This window comes from Tyto alba, unplaced genomic scaffold (assembly GCF_018691265.1).
Source record: "Tyto alba isolate M040663 unplaced genomic scaffold, T.alba_DEE_v4.0 Super-Scaffold_1000006, whole genome shotgun sequence".
Classification (NCBI taxonomy): Eukaryota; Metazoa; Chordata; class Aves; order Strigiformes; family Tytonidae; genus Tyto; species Tyto alba.
This window is the reverse complement of record NW_024881272.1, coordinates 12,282,910-12,306,974: the sequence shown is the minus strand read 5'-3', so window position 1 is coordinate 12,306,974 and position 24,065 is coordinate 12,282,910. Positions and strand designations below refer to the sequence as shown.

Genomic DNA, 24,065 nt, shown 5'->3' with positions numbered 1-24,065 from the left:
TAGAAAACGAGTTGTCAGCCAGATGCCTAATGTCAAGCTCTGAATAGTTTATTTTATTTTACCTTTTTTCGTTCATTTTAGATAGTTTTTATTAGAGTAGGCAAAGGATTACACTCTTATCTTCAACGCTCAAACTGTGCTCAGTGCTTGTATTTGTCTTCCAGACTTAACTTGTATTACTCTGCAGCCTGTTAGGTAATTTTTATTCTGTCACAGTGTGCATTCAACTTATTATATGATTATTTAAATATAAGCTTTTTTGTATGCATTTTATCATGTGTTACAAATGTTAGAAGCTGAGGCATTTGATCAAAATCATCATGCAGATTGAATTGCCAAAGAAAATCAAACCTGAAATTGTAACCCTGGAACTTACATTAACATTTGCTTTTGGAAGTTTGTGTTCATAATTCAGCAAGAAAATATACGTTACCTTCCATTTCTTAAAAAAAAAAAAAAAAAAATATCTTTCTTGAAAAAATACATCATGCACTTCTATACAGATTAAATACATAAATGAAATTGTCTCCCCCATTAAAGGTTAGTGATCTTTTATACATGTTTGTACACAGATGTATCCTGTGAGTCATTCAGTACCTACACATTGAACTTGTGCCTGGGGAACCATGCTCTGTAAAAACAAATAGAAATTCAGAACCAGGATGCCCTGCCTTCCAATTCACTTTTACAAATGCCTGTGTGGGGAGCCATAGACAATCCATCTTTATCTTTTTGTATCTTTTTACCAGTAGCAGTTTTTATGCTATTAGCTGGTCAGGATTACAGGGGTATTTCCCCTCTGCACACGTGCTGTATGTACTTTCAGCTCTGGTGTGTTTTGGTGCCAGGACTAGTGCTAGGACTGCCACGCTGGGAGCTGGAGGGAACTAAAACGTAGAAAGAATTTATTGAAAAGAATAAAGATATAATGGAGCTGAACATTGCTGTCCCCAAGGAACAATCTGCCTCTGGACTTTATACGTGACATACTGACTTCACAATGCCTATCATACATGATTGTTATACAGACTAAAGAAACTGCGTGTGTATAAGGATTTGGATGTAAGAAGAACAGACTTCTTCAAATGGCTCCAAATTTAAATCCAGAATAATTCTCCTTAAATCAATCAAGAATCCCACTGCTGCAACTCAAGGCAAAGTATGGCTCACAGATGTAAAACAAGGGAGGCAAGATTACAAACAAAATTGCAGCGTTACCAGGCCTGATTCTTTGATGATGCAAAACACTGATTCCACTCATCACCTCATGGGAAGCATGCTGACAACTTACACATGTAATGCCATACTGATACCCTGGGTCTTTTAAACCTGAGAAAAAACAATGTGAATGTGAGTATTAACACATTCATTCCAAAATATATGATCCACAAAATAACCATACAAATACAGGGATACATAGAAAATTGTTCACCAAAGTATGGATATCACGGAATCGTATTATTTTTCTAATAAGATACTGGATTGGAAGGAGAAAAAGAAGGTTGATATCTCTCTGGGGAGAAGATATTTTAGTCAGAAAAAAATGTCAGAACACAAACACTGTATTTCACAAAAATCACTAAGTGAAGCATCTTTCATCTATGAAGAGCACAGAGGAGAAACTGAAAACACAGGATGCTTTTTCTATATAGTTATTACAAGAATCTACATAGTTACTGTAGTATGCCTAGGTTGGGGATCAAGCCTCAAGCTGCTTTTAGTACTGCTACCTAAGAAGTGTGTGGAATATTGTAGAAATGGAAGAACCTGCCATGAGGAATAGACTCAAGGGGCATTGGTGAGAGCTCGGGGACATTATCTCAGCATCTCTGTGCTGGAAGGAAGGCTTCTATGAACAGGATGGGGATGGTGAATTAGGTATCACCTGTGTGGGGGGAAGCCAAAGAAAATAACAGGTCATCAATCAACCAGAGAATGAGGCATAGAAAATGGTGCTAATTAGCATAGTTAACATCTCATTAAGAGGCACCAGGCTCTCAACAGACTGCAGCTCTTCACAAGATTTACTCTGGTAACCTGTTGATCAGACTTGCTTTCTCTAAAGTGAAAAGAAATGGCTTGGTAGCAACATTTATACACCTGACCTTTAATAGAACAATTTTTCCCCAGCAAGGTGAAGGATTGGATTGGAGCAAAGAGGTTGTTTTCCTCTTGATCTTGCCCAGGTGTCAGCTTCAAAGCTGCTATTCCATGGCTGTCTAAACTGCTCTAATTGCAAGTGCTGCAATCCCTCTTCTCCTGATTCCCAGCTACTTAGTCCCACACCCCTAGCAATCTCTCAGGCACTTGTTTAACCTTTCACTGAACCGTTTCAGATCCAACTCAGCAGGACACTAACCAAAGAAGAATAGTTTTCTGTTGTGTTAGTTCTGTGATATGAATCAGCAACGGGTTGAGCGAGCAGGAGCACCCTGGGAGAGCATAACCCACCCAGCTGGGGAGTGATGGAGCCCTGGCAGCCAGCAGTCGGGCTGAACTGGGCTGCCATGCAACTGTAGCACATCTGTGGGATCAGTATTCTGTTTCCATACTTAGATCATTCATGTTATAGTCTAGCAAGTTGCAGGTATTTTTACCAAAGTCATATAATTTCAGATGGATGAGCAGGTGGATAATTAGGGAAACCTCCTAAAAATTTCTTCCTAAAAAAAAAAAAAAAGTTCTATACTCTCTCAAAAATAGTTAAAAATCCCATTAAGTTACAGAAAAACAAAGATTCTCTTGTACTGAAGACTGAAGCAGAATCATAACTTTTTAGACAGCAAGAGTGGGATTCTGCATGCAAAGCCAAAATGAACAGTGGTGACGGACATGAGCAGAATGCATTTCAAAACAGCCCAATTGCAAAAGAGTGAATACAATTTCTAGGTGTTGTATCATGGGAGATTTCTGAACAACTAAATATTAGGAAATTCATGAAAAGTTAAACAAGTAACATTATTTGTTTTCTTTAGTCAGATGATTTTAAAATGGTTAATATTTGATAGCACAATGATAAATATTTTAATATAGTATATTGCAGTCAGTTAGGAATAGATCAAAAAGATACAAAGTAAGCTACACTAGATAAACTTTTATTAGGTACATGAAATAGAACATAAAGCTTGATAGCAATTACCATTTAATCTATTCACATTTGGAAATGTATTGAAAGGGAAACTTATAACTCAGTTGTTATGAATTATTAAATGTTCATTTAACTGTGATGAGCAGGACTGCTTTTCCTCTGAAAAATCTGCCACACTTTCCTTTTAAGCCTGCTCAGTGTCCATAACTTCTATGTAATTTGCCTGCTCACTGCCTTTTTATGAGGACAGAAATAAAGAGATCAGTAGCACCACAGACACGCCCAGATGGGACATCTTTATGAAGGGGCCTTAAAAGGATCATTTAAATGTAAAATAATCTCCATTCTACTCAACTGCAGATAAAAACTACTGACCTGAGGTAATTAAAGATAGTCAACACTTCCTATTTTAACACTGATGCAACTGATGGCATTGCTGACACCAGCATATTCTGATTAAGACTTCGGTCATTATTATTTTAACTTTTTACACATGTGCAAATACAACTCTCCCAAGAGATCTTTCTGTTACCAGTGATGGCAATATGAAAACCAAAGTTTACTTTAAAAGGAGCTGATAGGTTTGAACTTGCAAGGTGCTGACTGTCTCCCCTAAGAGAACCTAAGCTCCCCAGTGTTATTAAAGAGAAAAAAATGCTTTTTAATATTATGTGTTAATGAATGGGTGCCATGGAAGTAGGTATACCAAGATTCAGTCTTCCTATAAATTTAAATTTTAAAAGACTATCTTCCACTTTTTATTGATTTCAGAGTTATTCTACGTACAGAGACACACCTGATGTTAAGGTGTGGTTTTGCCCTGAATCTGAACAGACTGAAAGGATGTAATCTAAAGTAATAAGCATTTCTAACTTCAGGTTTGTATTTCTACAGAGCTGAGTATTGTAGTGTCCAACAGCTAATGAACTCAAAGCTTTTTCATTAATTACTACTAATATTAGAGGTACTTTCCAAAAGATTTTAGGTGTCTTCACTCGTTGGCAGTACTTGTCACAAATAATCTATAGAGGTGTAAAAAAAAAAAAAAAAAAAAAAAAACAAAACCTCAGACTGAAAGTTTTAAAGAAATTTCGTTAAACTAAAGGAGCTCTATTATATAGTATCAACAGGTTGAGTACTTCAGCAACGAATTTCAGAAAAGAATGAAGACTTTTCAAGATCTGAGCTCTTAACTAAAACACTTAACAGAGGTGTCTTTTCACATTTCCCAATTCCCTATTGTTTTCTGACCACCTTACCTAGGCCATTTTAGAGCTGGTCTTCAAAATCTTTCACTCCTCTGAATCATGTTTATCTTCATGCTTGCATGCTCATAAACAGTAGAACATCTTACAGTAGAAAACCAGGAATTCTGTACTGAGTTAGACCAGGGATCAATTTACCCCAGTGTCCTCTATGACAGTAGTGGCCTGGAGTGGTATTTCATTCTGCATAGGCATCCAAAGTCTAGGAAGCTACAGCTTACGCATTTTCTTAGCCAAATAGTTCATCAGTATCTTTATATTTAGTTGGTCTCAATGAACCTTTCATCCACTAATTTGCCTAATCACTTCTTGAGACATTCATACTTCTGTTATCCAAATGTCCTAGACACCAGTTTATGATTATTCAAAGTGTAATAATAATAATTTCTTTGTTTTAACTGGCTGGCTGACAATTTCATTTGGTTCTTCCTAGTGCGTGGGAGGAAGAGGCAATAAGACTACATGAATAATCATTTCCAATTCACCTTTTCCATAACATTTGTGATTTTTTAGATGTCTACTTTATTTTCCTTCAATCTATCTTCCCTTTTTTATGCTGAAGAAACCCAATCTATTTAATCTCTCCTTTTACAGGAATTGCTTATATCTATGATTGCTCTTCATTCCACCTTTTTTGGTAGTACTATATACCTTTTCAATATGCAGGATTTCATGCAACATTCAAGAGCATCATGAAATTATATGGTGACATTGTGGTGTTTTCCATTTCATTCTTTTTTTCCTGTCCTAAAAAATTCAAGAATCTATTTGCCTTTTTGACTCATAAAGAGCATTAATATTTGCAGTAAAATACCCTGAACTACTCTTAAGGTCCCTTTTCTAAATGGTAAAAGCCAAGAATCTATAGGAGCACATTACTCTTGAACACTGAATTTCATCTATGTTTTTATTGTGCTGTCACCCTGCACCTTAGAAATTCTTCTGACGGTCTTTACAGCCACAATACTTTTGCAATATGAGCAATCTTTATTACATTACCCGTCACACACTTTTCTCGCACAATTCTACTTGTGTAAGTCCTGACACAGTTCTTACAGGACTGAGTAGTACAGTTCTTATACTGTTTCCTATTACTCAATCCATGATTATTCCATTAAAAAAAAAAAATCAAAACAAAACAAACAAACAAAAACACCAAAAAAACCCCCTCTCATTGGTTTCTTTGAAAAACACTGCTGAGGGATCTTGTGAAATATTTTCTGGAGATTCAGATACATTATCAATTTGATTATTTGTGTCCATATGCTTACTGATTCCTTAAAAAATAATCTACTAGGTTTGTACACCACTATTTCCCTCCACAAAAGGTTCACTCTGCCATGCTCATTCATCGATCTGCTAATTCTATTCATCATTACAACTTCCATCAACTTGCTTGCTGTGGAAGTTTTCTTGCTAGTCTTTAGTTACTCCCAATGTCCTTGGAGCTCTTTATAAAAAAATCACATCTGCCATAGCCCCTTCTTATAGTTAATCAAGCCTGTCTTTGCAACTAAATTAGTAAAATCACAGGTAACAGTCAGAAACATGTTTCTGCATTTTTTCAAAACTCTTGGATCAAAGTTATTTGCTTCTGGTTAACTGATGAAACAGACTATCTTCCATTTTTCAAGAATGATTTGTATACACTTTGAGACACACCTCCAGAGCATAGGCAGTAGCCTGACAACCTCCTAAAGTTCTTCCATAGTTAATACTTTGTAGATCTTTCCCTTCCCCACAAATCGTTTGCCCTAGAGACCTCCTAGGAAGTTTCTGTTTCTGATGTGTTTAGAAAAAAATATAATTACTAATTTTTATGACTCTAATACTTTGCTCAATCATTTCTGGCCTTCCTTGATACTTTAGCATGTTCTTATAGCTAAAGTCTGGGAATCTGTACCCTTTTATTTTTTCCTTCATTTCATCATAATTTCAAAATTTTTCTCTACTGTTTGCAAATTTATTTCTTGATAAAGTTTTATTTTACTCTGCTGCTAATAATGCAATTTTTATAAAAATCCTTTTAAATAGTGGTTGTCTTTTGATACTCATTTCACTCTGCATCTCTAATATGACCAGCTCTCCAAATCATCTGCAAGCATTCTGCCCATTTAGCTTCTCCTTGCATTTCTTTCTACTAAGTGCCTACATGATCATCTCCTCTTCCCTTGGATCCATACCCCCAAGACATGTACTAACCTTCCCAGTAACTTCAAATTCATCTTAAAGTTAAGCATGCAAGTAAATATTTTGACAAGGAACATGAGTATGATAAAATCAGGAGCAAAAGCTTGGTCTTATAAATGTCAGTCCAGCTTTTTGTGAGATCTTTGACTACTACCCTTTACAGCACAAATTTTAGTCATGTTATTAATATGATTAACAACTATGAAAGTGAACACAGCTTTAGGACATTCAGACAATATATATTTAGAGGGGACTGATAACCCATACACAAGTACCATAATGTTTTGTAAAATACTAACAGCGCTGTTCTTTCAATTTCTTTCATCCCTGCACAATTTTGAGATATGACTTTGTTGATTATGAACTGTTTTTCTCTTATATTGGGCTACAGTCAATGGCAAAATCATTAAAAGAGACTTTTAATGGAAGCCAAATCAAGCCCATTATAATTATCTTGGCTTCTAAAGAGAATAATTAAATTGTTAATAAAACTTTTACCTATAATCAGCAGGTGAGACGAGAAAGATGTGACAGTGCTGAAGTTTAAAGATTTCTACAGAGAAGGGGAAAGAGAGTTTGATCGTAATTCAGTTGTTGGTAATTACTGTCTATAGAAGATTACTTATAACTGGAATCAACTTGAAATAATTATATTAAAGAGACTGTGTTCATTAACATCACCGATTTTAATATACAGCTGGAGTCCACAATGATTAAAGCATTATGCCCAAAGCTATTTTGTATTTTTATAACTACAACTTGGACAAGTACTTCTTTATATGCTATTTTTTTTTCTTTCCAATGACTAGCTGTATTTTTGTTCAGATGGAAGTGGAAAAACATGTAATAACAATTGCACTGATCCTACTGGCTGAATCTGCAGACAATATTTTGACTTGTACTTCTGGTTGCAGATCAATTTACCCACTTCATTCCCTTTCTAGTAACTGAGTGAGGTAACTTTCCAAATGTTTCACACTTTTCAGACATTTACGAAACCCTGTGTATTTTCCAGATGTTCAAAGTATAAAGCATAACAAAATCTGTCCATGGCTGAACCAAAACACTGCTCCAGCTTATGGAGCCAGGGGCAGAGCTGTATATTGAGCGCCTCTGAACAGTCAAAGGAAGACACCTTTATCTTGCTACAACACCTATATGCTAGCCCCTGGTTTTACTCTATTTCCTGATAAAATTTGAAGCCTCTTCCAATGGACCCAAAAATCTATTCTTGCACTTCAGAACTGCTAAATTATAAGGAGCTCGGCCATAATCTCTTTGGAAGAGGAATTCTCCCCTTAGTAGTTATTTAGGTTAGCCTTAGGAAATAGCACCAAGCAGCTATAGGTCAGGGTTACACAAGGGCTACAATCCAAAGAGCTACCAGCTTTGTCACCCACATACACTAACCAGCCCCCATATATGCTGACAGGTGCAGGAGGACCAAACACCTCTGGTATCCTCAGTATAGAAATAGCTGTCCACAGGGGACAATTCAGCAGGGTGTTCTGTTAATGAGAGGCTGCATCACTGACCTCTGAATGTTACACATACTTGAAATGGGAAAATGAACTTCCCTTTTAAGCCAGAAGATCCTTGAAATAAGACTCATACTCTGAAGAGTTTAGAATTTCATTTCCAAAGAGAGTAAAGAGAGTTTCACCACATGTAGCTCTTTCTTTAAAGAGCTGAAGCTGCATTTGGATAGTGAGGCAGTGAGCACTGACTAGCGTCCAAGGAGAACAAGTTGCTATCACAAGGTTCAAAAAACTGGCTTGCTTCCTACTGATTTCAAGAACAGGAGAATCACACAATGAGATTTAAACAGGGGCCATTAGTGCAAGGAAATTCATATTGAAGGCAACATAGTATCCTTAAATTAGCCCCATTATGTTGACATTATGCAGCAAAGTGCAGCTCCCTGCAAGGAGGCTTCAGTTCCCGGAAAAAAGCATCCTATTCCACATATCTTTACCGACAGATTACAATAGTGTATTACAACACAAATGTCTCAAAATTTGAGCCAGATGTTTTGAAATGTCTCAAATTACATATGCATACGTGCCATTTGGTACACAACTGGGGAGAAACATGAAAGGCTGCATGTAGACAGCATAACTTCTGCAAAGGTTTGAAAATTTAGGTCAAGATTTATACCACCTATCCAAATAAAGTCATATGCTGCTATAATTTTTCTGCAATGACCTGAGAGCTTTGCTAGTTCATGCAAAACCATTACTGATTTAAAACACAACTGAAAAGATGCTTAGAGAAGTGTACTCCAGTTATACCTTCTCTTTTATTCAGTGGCAGCATGACAACTTAGTGACGATGCTGCAGCCCACGCTGCTCTGCACCATTAGAAGACCTTGACTGTTTTGCAAATACAAAACATTGAGCCAGCTAAGATGTGTTGAGCACCTCCCTCACCTCCTCCCACCCATCCTGGCTTTAGCCCAAATCCCTCTGTTCCAGTTCCAACCACTTCCCTTTAGGACTCATCTTTCTCTTTTAGCTTAACAGCAACTCATTCTGTAGCTTTCTTTCAGTCTTCAGAAAACCATCATCCCACTCAGATCTGCCATGTTACCACGTAAGAAATGCTGTCTCACACAGGCAGCACAAAACCTTTGCATTTCACACTCCTCTCATGCTCTCACTTCACTGGGCCTGTGTTTCAAACCTGAGCAGGAACCATGTTGGAGTCTTTGCTGCCCAAGATGGCATGTCTGTGCAGAGGTTGGCCTTACGCGCTGGCTAGCCATGCTTGCCATGTGGCTTCATGGCTTGATGTTTAGCCTCAGTGTTTGACACCTCACAAGGGTCCAGGCACAGACCAGAATCCTACAAAAGGTCATCCTACCTGGAATTACAGCTTTTTTTCATACTCCAATATCATCTGCACCTATCAGCTGCACTCTATGCAGGCATGCAGTTCTGGAGGAATTCAGTCACAGAATTCAGATTTCCGCTGCCAAGGCTGCTGAGAGAAGGACAAGCATGTGATAGGAATTTTGGGGGTTCAGGTTATGTAAGGTAAGGTATGCAAGGGGGGACAGCTGGGGCAGAGGACAGGACTGGACCCAAAAAGAAATACAGCTTCAACATCCAAGTTCTATTTATCAGAAATCTGTTTCCATTTTGTCTGAGAGTTCTGGAGAGAAATATGCTCAGACATTATGTTTTAAAAGAATATACAACATTCTAGAAGTACATTTTTATAAAAACTGAGCAAATCTTGCATGACCTTTTCTTCTCTAAACCAAAGGTGAGCATATGAATTCATAACATTGTTCTCTGCACAGCTTCTCAGGAGCATGAGACAATGACCAAGGTCTTGGCTTTTCAGTCTTAAATGAGAGTGGAGGAGTTCTTGAGTAACACAGTTATTTCTTTTCATCATGAAGTTTAAGGGTATTGATACACTATATCTTTAGAAATATATAAACACAATGATTATAGAGTAATGTACTTTGTCTCAATTCATGGAAATATGTTATTTTTCAACTCTGGCATGACTTGACAATCTAAACTTCAGATAAAATAATTTTAAATAAAATAAAGCAAGTACTTTGAAGTGAAATCATATTTTGCTTTTATGTACTCCTTGAGGACCTCAGGTTATTTCAGTATTCACTAATAATTAAAATTTAATACCTTTTGCATCAGGATTGATAAACAGAAGTATAAGTATGTTAATCAGTATATCAAAAGTAATGCAAGAACCATATAAAGCACAGAGGGAAAACAGTTCTTACTCACAAGAGTCTTTTAACTTTGGACTTATTAATACCCTGAATCATCTTAACATTTGCCATAGCAAGCAATATCAACATCCATGTTTAGAGGCATTGTCTTTAGTTCATATGCATGTAGAAAGAACTTTTCAGACATTAACCCAAATAAACACATGTTGACTGCTCTCTTTCTAAGCCTAAAACAGGTCTATCATTAATCAGATGTTTTCTACATTGTAGAAAAACTGTAGAGTTGATAAAATTAGATTAGTGCAATCCTGTTACTATTGCAATCACTTAGTAGTAGTAGCCTGCATAATAATATTGTGAAAAATAAGAAGTTTGACTGTATGCAGTCTTCACATGTATTGGTCCATGTGTAATAATGAATTATGAATTCTAACTGTGTACTTATCAAAACATTGCTTCTGAAAAGACCAGTAAATAATCAGGGCCTTTAAATTTTGATAAGAGGCAATATGATTACATAAACAAAGACAATTATTTTGTGTTTTGGTGTGAGCATCTATTGGACATTTTTGCTGAATAATGTGATATAAGTCAGTTTAAAAAGTGCTTCCAGCTAAAACACTGCCTAAGTGTATCACATTGGTTACACCTGTGTAGCACATTGCAGAAAAACTAGTGTGCCCGAAGAAGTCTGTGTTGGAAAGCAGGCGTCTATAATCCGTGTTTTCCCATCTAGTGGCTGCTCTGTCATGGAGACAAATGCACAACGATAGCGAGAACAAGTCTGTGTGTAGTAATAAATATCACTGATGACAACTATCCTGAAGCAGCTAATAGCTTTAATTATTTGATACATTAATTTATTAGTTCTCATTTTTGCTGAGTGCTACATGCCAGCTGTTTGAGTCATCTTATTGATATTCTGATGCAAAGAGTAGGAAAGTAAAGCATTACACCAATTAACAGAGCGTATTATCATCCAGTATATCTCAGAAAGAAATTATAAGAATTTGCCTGTTAAGTGTCATTTTTCAATTTTACTGTAATAATTAAAAATAGACAATAACAGATAATATTTTTAAAGGCCAGGATAAAGCAGAGGGGATAAAAAACACTTGCAAATCTTTATCACATTCCTGATATATGAATATGAAGATGCTAAAGTTCTGACTAGTGAGAGTAGAAGGAAGTATATAAATGGCATCAGTATTTCTAATTGTCAGAACATTTAAATATCTTCTGCAATTCCATATGACACTTAAGTGGGCAAGATTGCATATTCCTTTTTTAAATTTCATAGTTTATAAGCCTTTTCATAGCTGAGAGTCTCCAAACTCCCTTGGAAACTGGAAACAACTCTGCCGTTGCATTTATCTAATAAACAGTGCAATCTAGTAAATATAACTGCAATTCACAGGACCTGTGTTCATTCCCTTCTTTTGTTAGCATAGGCAAATCATTTGACTTTCCTTGGCATCAACTTCTCCATTGGTCACCAGCAATAACAACTCTTACTCTGAAGAGCTTTGACATACTTATGGGCAGTGTATTTACCCCCTTCTAGAGCTAGCTCAACAAAAGCACTCTGAAACTTTTCATCCATATTCCAAACAATAAATCAATGTAGATTCAGAAAGATCTCTTGATTCCCAGCATTATTGCTTTATCAAATATATATATATATATATATGTATATATCCCTAACATTTCATATGGTTTGTAGGAACTATATAAAATGTTTTACCTTTACCCTTGCATTGTAACTAATGTTCACATAAGCTGCATTATCATCTTCTGAGAGATCCTATGCCATTTATTTTGCACATTGTTGTTTTGGTCTCCTATAGTAGAGTATTATCCTGGTATCGCAAATCTCTCTGTTCTGAAAAATGCACACGAGAGGAATATGTGATGACATATAAACGTAAGCTTGGCTTTACCTTTACTTGTGGTGACTGTAACATAGTTAATTGAAAGTTAAACTTACATAGGTGTGACTCCCTTTTTTTAGTTACACACTGATTCCATTTTAATATCTTTGATATTTATGTAGTATAATTAAATATTGCTGGCTTTTCCATTACAAATGCTATTTTATGTCATTTAGAAGTTGATCATAACATATATTTCCAGTAGATTTTATTACTAATGTTTCAAAATGTCCCATACATTTGGCTTTAAGTCAAACTAGCGAGAAGAAATTTTGCAACATTCAAATTATTTTAAATCACAAATGCGTTTAGAATAGCAGTGTTCAAAATTTAACTTGATGTGAATATAACATCATCTGTGTAAAAAATAAGTACAACTAAGTCAGCTTTAAAACACTAACCATTACAGTGCAAAATTATTACTCTGAATTCAAAGATTTTTTTCTATACAATGTTTGCTATATGCAGCAAGTATTGTAAAATTAAATTTGCAGAACCAACCTTACTCCATCTGAATGATACTAAACTGATTATTAAAAATTTAGCCCTTCCTTAACACCAAAACCAGGACATATATTATTACACTACAACAACTATGCTGCTTTGGGCAATAAAAATTTTAAATAACTCATTAGTCTCCTCTTCTTTATCAAACACATCACGAACACTTTTGCTTAAATTGCCAGAGTACACACACATACACAGATGTATCATACATTTGGTGAGTAAAAACTAGGAGAGAATAATTATTTAAAAATACTGTCATTAAGTAACATAAGATTACAATTTAATTTTACAGTTCTCACTCAGCAACTCTCTGAAATTGTTTTAAGTTTTGTCTACAAAGGACTTAAGGATCCAGCGCCATGCAGACGTTCTGAGAATTCCAATAACAGATAGTACTATTGTGGAATTAATGTCATTATTAATAGAAGCTACCAACACATTCTCTCACTCTCTCCCCCTCCCTAAAAAATTTTAGGAAAATAATTATTAGGAGAATTCTAATCCCCTAAATCATTAGGAAATCTTTCCACTTGTGATTGTCTTCTCTGGTTTTGCTGCCAAATAAAGTATTGTGTGGGACTGTTTCATGGGTTTTGAAAGTGTTCAATGCAGCATTCATTGGGAAGAATAGTAGGAAGATAAACTTTTGTCTTTGTAAACAAAGAGAAATTATTTGCATTCTTTTGTGTTTGAAACATTATTACAAGTCAAACACCCTAGCAGCTAAGGATGCAGGAACATTCAGCCTTTTCTATAATTCATAGTCATGTATTTGAATTGCTGACCTCTGCATGCTCCTGCTTTGGTTTGCTCTCCAGGCTTTCTTCTGCCTTTCTGTGCTCTGTAAAAGCAATGCTTGTTACAGGTCTGTGTAATAGTTCTTGAGGACTTATAAGAAAATACTGTTGTCATGCATGAAGCTGAAAATGCTGCTGTTCAGGCAAAGCCACCCTGCTAGCTTTTTGGATAGGACTGAACTGCCTGACCACAGGTGTCTAGTGCCAGTGCTGAGGAGCAGTGGCAGTTGGTGGTTCCACAGGTGACAGCAAGGCAGGACCAGGAAGGGACTGGGGGCAGCAGGGCAGGGAGCTCCTCAGCACAGGGTCCCCCCTGCAGCACCCAAACTGGGCGAGCAGAGCAGCTCCGGTGGCGGTACGGGGACCAGTCCCAGGCTGCCAGGCAAGCGCTGGTGGCGAGGCGGGTCTGGAGCCACACCAGGAGGTGCAACGTGCGAGGCCAGAATGGGCCGCGCCCGCCGGGTCACTTGGGCAAGGGCTGGAGTTCAAATGCACTCCCAGGCTAGTGGGCAGAGGGGGCTTGAGTGGGGGCCTCAGACGAGGCTTTTCACAGCTCTTGCTCACAACACAGGGGTGTCCACAAGAGCCACGTCCAGTGTCGCACCGCCGCGCCGGGTGAGAGCAGGGGTGCGCCGGGGAGAGCCTGCCGGCAGGGGGGCTGCGGGCTGCCCGCGGCAGCACACCAGGGCCCCCACAGCTGCCTGGCAGGCAGGCATCCTCCTCACAGGCCTCCTGCTGCTGCTCCGGCAAGCCTAAATCTCCCCTAGGTCTTACAACATACCTGCCAGCTCCACCTAAGTGTCTGAAATGCCCTCTGGGACTTCTAATGACAGTAACTGCTTGTATTTAGGGAACCAAATCCCACCCTCCAACTGTTCACATGGACCTTTTAATGACCACTTCATCTTCTGAGGAGTTTTTGTGCTTATCCAGTTTTTATTGATAGTGGCTACACCCAAATACTGACCTTACTGTTGGCACTAGACAAAAAAAATACCCACTGTAGTTTCAATTTCTTCTCTTCCTAATTAAGGGAAGAGAAGACAGATCATGTGAGAATGTTCATTTATCTCCAGGAAGATAGAAATAATGGCACTGCAGCTTACAGTGTTGTAAGTGGAATATGAATGATAGGGGCATATAGTCCCTTTTGAGCAACTAAAGTTATGATGTAGTTTATTGCTCTCCTGAGATTATCCTAAAATGTGATAAGGGTCATACCAATTCAGTGGTGCTCTTACATAAGCAAGGCAATAAAAATAATGGGGATTTTTTTTTTTTTTTCCCCCACTTTGGGAATCACCCTCTTTTGGAGAAGTATAAAATTGGAACCATCAAAATCAGAAAACTGAAAGGTTAATCAATCATGTCCTGTGACCAAGCAAGATTGAAAGGTATTATCTCAACCATAATTTTTAAATAACTACATCTGGATTTCCTTTCAGCCATTTTAACAAGCAATATTGTGTTGTTTCTGCCAAAGCTACTATGGCTTCTCTATCATGCAAGAGTATCAATTCCAAAATTCAGTTCTCCCCCTTGTCTTTTTGACAGATGTGATGAATGCCTTTTCATTATCTTTTATTAATTAAATCCAAGGATTTTAGATTAAGAATAGATGGAAAATGATAAAGCACAGACACAACCTGTGAAATAGAGTAACTTTCTACATCTGCTATCTTTATACCAAGGTTAAAATAAAATTTGTTCTGTAGAGGATTTTGTGCTTTCAGTAGTGAAATGTAATCAACTAAGTTTACCCATGTGGACACCAGGATAAATTGGTACCTACTTACAGGAGAGAGGAATCACCATCCATTCTGTGGCTGTGCACTGGGGAGAGCTCTGAATAGCAGCTGCATCTTCGTGTAGAAACTCTGAAGACTTTTCCTGCAATTTGATTAGAACTGGCTTAGCTTTGCAGTGAGAATTGTGCAGAAAGAACAGAAATTACATGTAGGGAAATAACCTGAAAATTCTACCAGAAATTTCCAGCAAACACAGTACCTCCATTACCCACTTATTCATTTACTCTCGGATAACTTAATAGAACTGGTTTGATAAAAAATCAAGTGTCATTTCCATTATGCCTCTAACAGACATTTCTAAGACAAGTCAAGACGGAGATGTCTGCCTTTAGAAACTACTTGCACTTGGTCAATGTTTATTTCCTTGCACTGTTGGCAATATAATTAATCACAACATTGTTTCAACTTTGCACCAGAGATCTTCGTATTAATGTTTGTCATTTTATGACCGCAATTTTGACGCAGTAAGATACGCCTTAGGCTTGTACTTGTCTACACTGATTTATTTTGTCTTAGCTTCAGAATGTGCCTTGGTAGATAAGCACAAACCAGTTTTTCTTTCATGCTATCAAAGCGTCTACCTTGTCTTGATTTGACAGTATCCTAAGATAGTTTTACTGATCCCAGTACAGCAAATGTTGAATTATTGTCACTTCAAAAAATTAAATCATAATGAATATCTCATTTATAAGAGCAATAGCTGTTTTTCATATCAGGTATGTCTGTGGTTTAAAACCACTGATGAAGTCTGACCAACACTGACACATGCATTCATGATAACAGAACAATTAAAAACCATTTGGCAGTAACTGTAACCGGTAGCAATAAATTAAATTAGAACAATAATAATATTACAGTAGATCTAGTTGGAAGATAGGCAAGTGGAGAAATCTAAGTGACAAAACCTCCAAGTCAGTTATTAGCCACTGGTTATTCAAATTAATAAGATACTTAGGTTATAAAACTTTGAGGTTTTGTCACGTGCTGTGCAACACTAATTGTAACAGCAATAGTTGTAACCTTTCAGAATAAGCCCGTCTACTTATAAGTTTTCCTCAAGCCCTTATATACTCATTCCTAATATTTACTTTGTATGGATGAAATCTCATGAGTAAGTGGAGCTCCACATAAAGATCTTTAACATGTAACATGTATATATTGTATTTTCAGGATCGTTTCCAAATAATGGAAATAATGTGTTGTTGCTAACTCTGGCAATTTGAAAATATTTTTAATGTGGTCATTTATGTTCTGATACAACTGGAAACAATTTTAAACCTTTTCATTTGAATGAGATGAAGTGTTTTGCATTCCCCAATTCCATTAATATCTATTTGACAAATTGTGGGAAAAATATTACTAATACCTTCACTACTGCAGAGGTTTTCTTGTGCATGTTTGCTGCATATATGTGTAGATGGCCATGTTCCTATTAGGCATACACACAAGCTTCCTCATTTGTTGCAATTTCTTTTATATTCTGTGATTGGTTTTGCCATTTATTAAACGATGACATTTTTAGAGAATAATGCATGTTAGTTATAGAATCTTTATAGTATTCATAGGAACTAATTCCAGATTTGACAAGAAATAGCTTGTGCTTGGCCTCAGTTTACTGAACTTATTTCTGTAGTGAGATGAAACCTCCTAATTTTTTCATGGCATTTCAGTGTGCTGTTCACAGCTGTCTATATATAGACAACCACTGCATATATTGAAGCTATCTATGAACATCATTACTGAAAACATGGGTTTCACTATGCTTGGTTTCTCACTCACTTATTATGCCGAGACAGAATATCCTGTTAGCATGTGTGCTGAAAACTTCCTCATAAATGAATTCAAGTTACATTCTGTACTAGATAAGAAGTACCGAGGAAACAGATGTGTTAGAGAAAAAAGCAGCCAAGAATAATTTCTTCAGCCACTAGACATGCATGCTTTCAAAGTTATGAACAATAGGTAGAATGCAAGGTGAAAAAATTCTCAGGATTTTAGTAGTGCCATTCACACAAACTACTGACAAACAACATGGGAAATTTACTGCAGCAGGGGTAGGGTCAAAGCTTGCATCAATGCTTTAGAATAGGCCAAAACGTGTAATATATTCAGAGCTGTCAACCCACCAACCTGTCCAGGGACTCTAATACTCATGATCTGGGAGACAAAAAGGAGAAAAGTGAAGAGATGGTTTTAAAAGAGAGAGAGAGGGAGAGAGAAGGCTGTAACAAATGATACCACAAGAAGAGCACACTGAAGAAAGAGTGATGGGAGAGATCATACAAAACATTGCTTCAAATTAAAGGCTTCAGAATTCAAGACAGGAAGCAAGGACCTATAATAAAAAATGTTATTTCTGTGACTTGAGCATTAATGGTCTTTATGCTGTTCCTACAAACAATGAAAATGTCATAATAAATCCAGATTTTGATGCAGAAAGTGAACACCACCTATCCCAGGTCAAAAAATGTCTCCTTTTGAATATATTAATTTATTGGGTTTAAGTCAATAGTCAGTTCTTTCTCATAATCATGTGGCTGACCCACCTGAATAAGATGCTATTGTAGACAAGCTGTACAAAAACTAAGATAGCACAAAGAAAGGTAAAAAATGTATTTTCTCCCATCTTGGATGGCCTTCAGGAAAGACAGGAGGCTAAACGAAATTGTGTTTAATTCCAGTAGTGTATTGTTTTTCTGTCTGAGCAGTAGGCAGACCAAAAAGCCCTGGTGTATGTGCTCTGAAGCTGCTCAGACACAGTAACCCGAAGGAACATAAGCCAACAGAACGATGCTGTGCCTGAGGTGGCCCTCCAGAGCGAAGAGAACAAGACTTGCATTTGTGTTAGTGTGTCTATATCACTTCTTCAGAACTAAAATCAGCCACGGTTGTCAATCTCTTTTCATTCAAGAAGCTGCAAAGGTATTAAAGTTGAGGTTTTGAACAGATTTGGAAATCTTCACATATTACTCAGATTTGAACATTAAAGAGAAAAGTAGACATTTGTCAAACAACTATGCTACTCTCGATACATCTCATTAGATACCCAATATAAATTCTGTGAAACACTAGCACATCACTTACCCCTTGAACTGCTTGAGCTGGTTGAAAGACTGGATATTTTTCCCTTGTTTTCCTTCTTTTATTCCATTTCCAAATGTAACAACATTGGAATTACAAATCAATAATATTTTGTGGCAAGGCATCTTTCATCATCATTCATAGAGCTCTTATCCTGAAAAAGAGGCTTCAATATTTTATTAATGATTACTTTGGAAAATATGTTTACATTTTAATACAAAAGTAATAATATCTCTTACTAATTGCAAGAGTTTGTTGGTTTGAATCAGGGAGGGGGACATTGCCCCAGGGACAGAAAAGCTTCAAATAGCTATGCATTTTCACATGTGGCTTTTCTCTGTCTTTGTTGTATAGCATTTTAAGGATCCCATAATCAGACCATACCTTAGATGGTAAATTGCTGAGTTATGAAAATAACATTAATTTTTTTCCTTTATTTTACTTTAAATATTTCACTTTCCACACTAGCACAGATCTGGAGACTGTGCTTAGAGATATCCTCCCCCCCCCCCCCCCCCCCCCCAAAAAAAAACACCTGCAAAGCTCTCCAGAGCAAATCAGACATCTCTGGCTTTTCTTAAACAGTTAATCTGACGTCCTGTCATCTAATTAATGAAGATCTGCCAGCAAACCCACACCTAGTTCAGCCATGCATGTCTTAAGTCAAGTGTGATTGCTTCAAAATTAGTTCTTTTACTTGCATCACTTCTCCGTGTTTCATTCTTTGATCAGAATGCAATATCTGATGCCTTCCAGATTAATTAAAACTAATATTTCACTACTGTTACTTTTAATGATGAAGATGAGGCAGAGCTGGTTCAACCCCTCTCAACAGCAGTGGCGACCTTTCCCTGCTTGAAGCGTAAGAAGGGGCGAGGGCACAGCAGGTCGGAGAAGGTGGGAGGGGTACAGGGGGCAGGGAAGCCCTGGATGGCCGGGCGCAGCGCTCCTGCTGCTTGGGGCAAGGGAAGGGCGAAGGGCCAGGCACGCGCTGGGCTCGGCAGCCCTGCCTGCGCCCACCAGCCCCGGCTGCAGCCGCTCCCCTTGGGCCCCCGCACCGAGCGCGGCAGCAGCTCCTGGGTCACTGCCTTCCCCCAGCAAAGCCCAGAGCCTCTTCTGAAATAAAATGTGCTGGAACACGTATCCTAGAAAAATACTGGGTTAGCATTAGAAACATTGTTAATTTTCATAACAACAACTAATATACTTGCCTTGCTTTGGCCTTGGCAATGTGCCTACTACTTTTGCTTAAGGCATAAATATCATTTTAAATTCCAGCAAAAGTGCTTTTCTTTACACTGCTAATGTGCTACACTCATTAGCTATAGCTAATCCAATTCCTAAAGTGAATAAACGTTATTAGTTAATATTAAAGCCTTAAAAATAATCCTGACTATGCTTTCAGGAAAGTGGAAATGGTATGAGATGGTCAGAATAAAATGAAAACAAAATTGGCAAAAAATAAATAATGGGATTTCATAACATGTTCAGAATTGTTTCATTTAACTTCCAAATCACCACAAGTGTTATCTACATGATACATATATGTGTGTACATGTGTGTGTGAAAGAGAAAGAGATACAAGGACAAAACTAAGGAAAAGACAGCTGTGACAATACAAGATGAATAAGTCAAGAATTTTCAGCTACCTAGTAGTTTGCTGAGAACATTAAAATCTAGCTGGTTTTACTTTAACATGTGTCTGTGGGCAAACTTTTAAAAGCATGCAAAAATAATGAAGGAGAAGCTTTTGATCCATCACTTCTTTAAATACATTTTAAAAACTTTCTAATGACAAATAAATGGTCTGATTTAAAAATCAGCACCTACAAAATTGTATCCAGAATTTTGTAAACAGCATTGATTAGAAGCATTTAATAGCAGCCAGCATCCCTCTGTCAGGCAGAACAGCCAGCATACCGCAAAACACCAATTCAGCCACACATCTCTGGCAATCTCTAACTACAGAGCAGAATCTGGGCTGATGGCCTCTTGAAGTTACAGGCTATAATTGTCAAAAAAAGTTTAGAAATAGGGAAGGTACTGGAAAATAAAATTGTTTTACTGAATACTTGGGAAAATTTGGATAATACATTCTGGGCCAAACACAAAGTGACATGTCTCATCTGCTCTTTAAGAAGTGGTATTTAATTAACTATTGAATTCCAGTCAATTATTCAAAGCAAACAATGGTCATTATTGATGGGACAGATATTTCACCATTTTCATTGCTTGAACTGTAGGAAGCATCCCAGCAATGAGTAGTCTAGAACAAGCAGATTCAGTAGGTGTACCATCTAATAAAGTATTTTGATTTTGTATATTGATGTGGCTGAATATATACAATAATAATCATAAACTCAGCTTTAAAGACACGTAGCCTCAGTAGTAAGAGATGTAACTCAATGACTTTTAAAATACAGTTCATTTTTTTGGCCTGTTATCATTATATTTCTCCAGGGTTTTAACCTCATCACATTTATTTGGTGGTGATTTACTGTTCCTTGTACATAATATAAACAGTATTTTTTGTAATGTATATATAGAACATAAACATTCAGACATATGGCTGTCCTCAATAATATTCATTCTTTGTTGTACCTTTATATTCAAATTTTGACACTAGAATAAAGAGACTGGACAACAATATTAAATCCATAGCTCTTAGTAAAAACTTTGTTTGCTAAAGGAATCACTGAAAAAAAATATATTTATTTGTTCTCTCTCAATTGCATCTATGAGTTTCTAACACACTGCATTACTATTTGGCCCACTTGGATGCAGAACATCAGAAAACAGTCATCAGAGAGTCATTCTGGAGTGAGAAAATTATTTTTCTGAAATAAAGCCAAGACTCATAAGATTACCAGTAAGGTTGCTGGTACACAAAATTGTACAGATTTATGTAGAATTACATCACTTAAGAACTTGGACTGTTTCAGTTTCAGTTCTCATAATATCTGGGTTGCTTTTAAAAATAAGTGAATTAACAATTATAAAACTGAACTTTTTTGTAGCAATAAATAGCAATGCTTAAAGTAAAATTAGCAACTATTTTCCCTATTCTGAATTATTTAGGGTATTTTCTGGCTACGGTATGCATAAAGAGCATATAATACGGAGTCTGTTTCTAAACCAAGTAATCTTTTCCCTAATTCTCTGAAAATTTTTACTGTCACATTCAATCTAGATAGTAGGTGCAAGATCTTTACTGAAATTGCCACTCCTACAGAAGACAGAGCTGTAATCTAGTACATATTCTATTAGTGATATCATGTGGAATAAAACACAGACTGACACATTCTAGTAGTGTGTTCCTCATATCACTACATATTTACCCAGTGAAATATTTCAATTAATATTAATACAAAGTAAAGTTGGCTATTTTTCAAATGTGATAAAATTATGCAGCTCTAAAACTTTTGTCTGTATTACTCTCCCTTAACTCTATTGTCAAATCTAAATTCTGGAGTTGTTACATCAGGCTACATTATCTAAGATAGTTTTAAGATGCCAGTTACCCTTGTACCAAAGTAGCAAATCTAATTTAGAAGAAATATTTGATCTGTTATGGAAATAACAACATTATCTTTTATTTCCATATGTATATGCCATATAATCCCCTTCAAATAGCATGCTGAATTTCCTGCCTGTGCTTGCCTTATCTTTTTTGCATATTTTTTTCAGATCATTAATACATGCAGTTCTTGATTATAAACCCCTGCCTTTTCATACAAATCTTTCTACTTCAGCAAAGCCACGTTGCATTCTTAACCACAGTTCATGCTTTCCAAAAGCTCTAGATATGTTGCCCCTTTCAAATAATAACACACCCACCTACAGTTCCAGTATAGTAGTAACTATAAAAATGCAGGCACTAACAGAAGGCAGGTACTAATATTCATATTATTTCATTATTAAACATTATTCATATTAATTCATTAATTAATATTATCATAGTCCATGGTCTGAAGTGAATGATACAGTTATCCAAGACTACAGCCTAAAAAAAAAAAAAAAAAAAAGAGAAAATATCAAATGAAATAAAAAATTCGAACTTGAAGCATTTAAAAGACTGCACGCCCTGTTTACATGTCTCAGGAAGAGGGGGGAGGTGGTGTTTTAATTACAGTTTTAGTGCAGTTTATCCTGTAGATTAACTGGCATTTATTTTGCTTTTCTTTCCCTCCCTCCCCTGCTATCTTACAGCAAACGTATGTGACAATGAACTACTGCATTGCCAGAATGGAGGAACATGCATCAACAATGTGCGGTGCCAGTGCCCTCCGGCTTACACTGGCATTTTATGTGAGAAGTTGAAGTGTGAAAGGGATCCAGGAGGCTGCAGCCAAAACTCCGGCCAGGGGGCAATATCACACAGGCTACTATTACTGCTGACTGCTCTACTAGGAGCAACTGGACTTTGCATATGCTAGACTCCGTATGGTTGATGGCATCACATTCAGACTGCTTCAAATGAACGTGCCACATGAAAACAAAACAAAATCCAAGCGTTTGCTACTGAAATTTAAAAAGGAAAAAAGAGAAAAAACATAACCACGTACAACTAAGAAGGCCTAACTGAACTAAGCCATATTAATCAGTTACGGACAGGGCTCTGGGTCAAGACTGTTCACCTCTGACTTGAGACAAGTTGGCAGCTGCCTATTCTGTCAAATCAATGCTAGCTGCGAAGCTGACACAGGACTGAAATGGCTTTGACAGCCCCCCGAATGAGAAGAGAATTTAAAAACCATTTGCTACTCCTATATGGTGCGCTACTGTACCTCCACCCGGTGTGTGGACAGACCAAATAAAGGCATTCTTTGCTGTCAGTGCATTGTGGGTATAAGGAAATCTGTAAAAGCTGCCATATTGGCCTGCTTCAGTCCCCGAATCCTTTCCGACCTGTGCTTTAGTGAACGTTGCTCTGTAACCCTTGTTGGTTGAAAGATTTCTTTGTCTGATGTTAGTGATGCACATGTGTAACAGCCCCCTCAATAAAACTCAAGCCAGTCATATCCTTGTATACCTTAGCAGCACTGCATCAGTAAGATGCTGTGTTCACCTACTGTACAAGAGTGGCTATAGGACAAAAAGTGTATTTATCCTTTTGTATTCAAATGAAGTTATTTTTCTTGAAATAATGTACAATGTAGATTTTTTGTATTATTGCCTATTTGTGTTACCAGACACTTTGTTAATGTATTTAATTCTAATCAGATAAGAGAAAAATATTACTTTTTATTTAGTCCTTTTTTTTTTTTTTCCTTTCATTTAATTGTGCAGAGATTTCTCTGTCTGGGCAACGTGCTGGCATCAAAGAATATCAGTTTACATACATAACAAGTGTAATAAGATTCCACCAAAGGACATTCTAAATGTTTTCTTGTTGCTTTAACACTGGAAGATTTCAAAGAATAAAAATTCCTGCATAAACAGTTCCAGGATGATGTATCACTATTTCTTAAGTCATTTTTAGAAAACAAAACAAAACAAAAATTATCATTTTACCACCTCGTATCTGGAAGAAAAACAGATTCAACAGTGGAAATCACACCATTACAATCTAACCTGGTTTTATTCTTACTACTGTCATTATTTTTGCAAACAACTTTAAATGCAAAAGGCATCATTTGTTTGGGGAAGATTTTGTCAAATTCCAAGCTTGGAAAAGGTATGAAAAGTTGA

At 36.8% G+C, this 24,065-nt stretch overlaps 1 protein-coding gene across 12 annotated transcripts in view; it reads left to right on the top strand.

Annotated features, from left to right (window-relative positions):
* NTNG1 (netrin G1) overlaps positions 1 to 23,819 on the top strand; it is a 157,905-nt gene extending 134,086 nt beyond the window's left edge. For all 12 annotated transcript variants that reach the window (XM_042806476.1, XM_042806485.1, XM_042806487.1 and 9 more), the window contains one exon: positions 22,584 to 23,819. In XM_042806476.1, coding sequence (XP_042662410.1) covers positions 22,584 to 22,810 — 227 coding nt within the window. In that variant the 3' untranslated portion in view covers positions 22,811 to 23,819. The remainder of the gene's footprint in view (positions 1 to 22,583) is intronic.
* Positions 23,820 to 24,065: the final 246 nt, after the last annotated feature.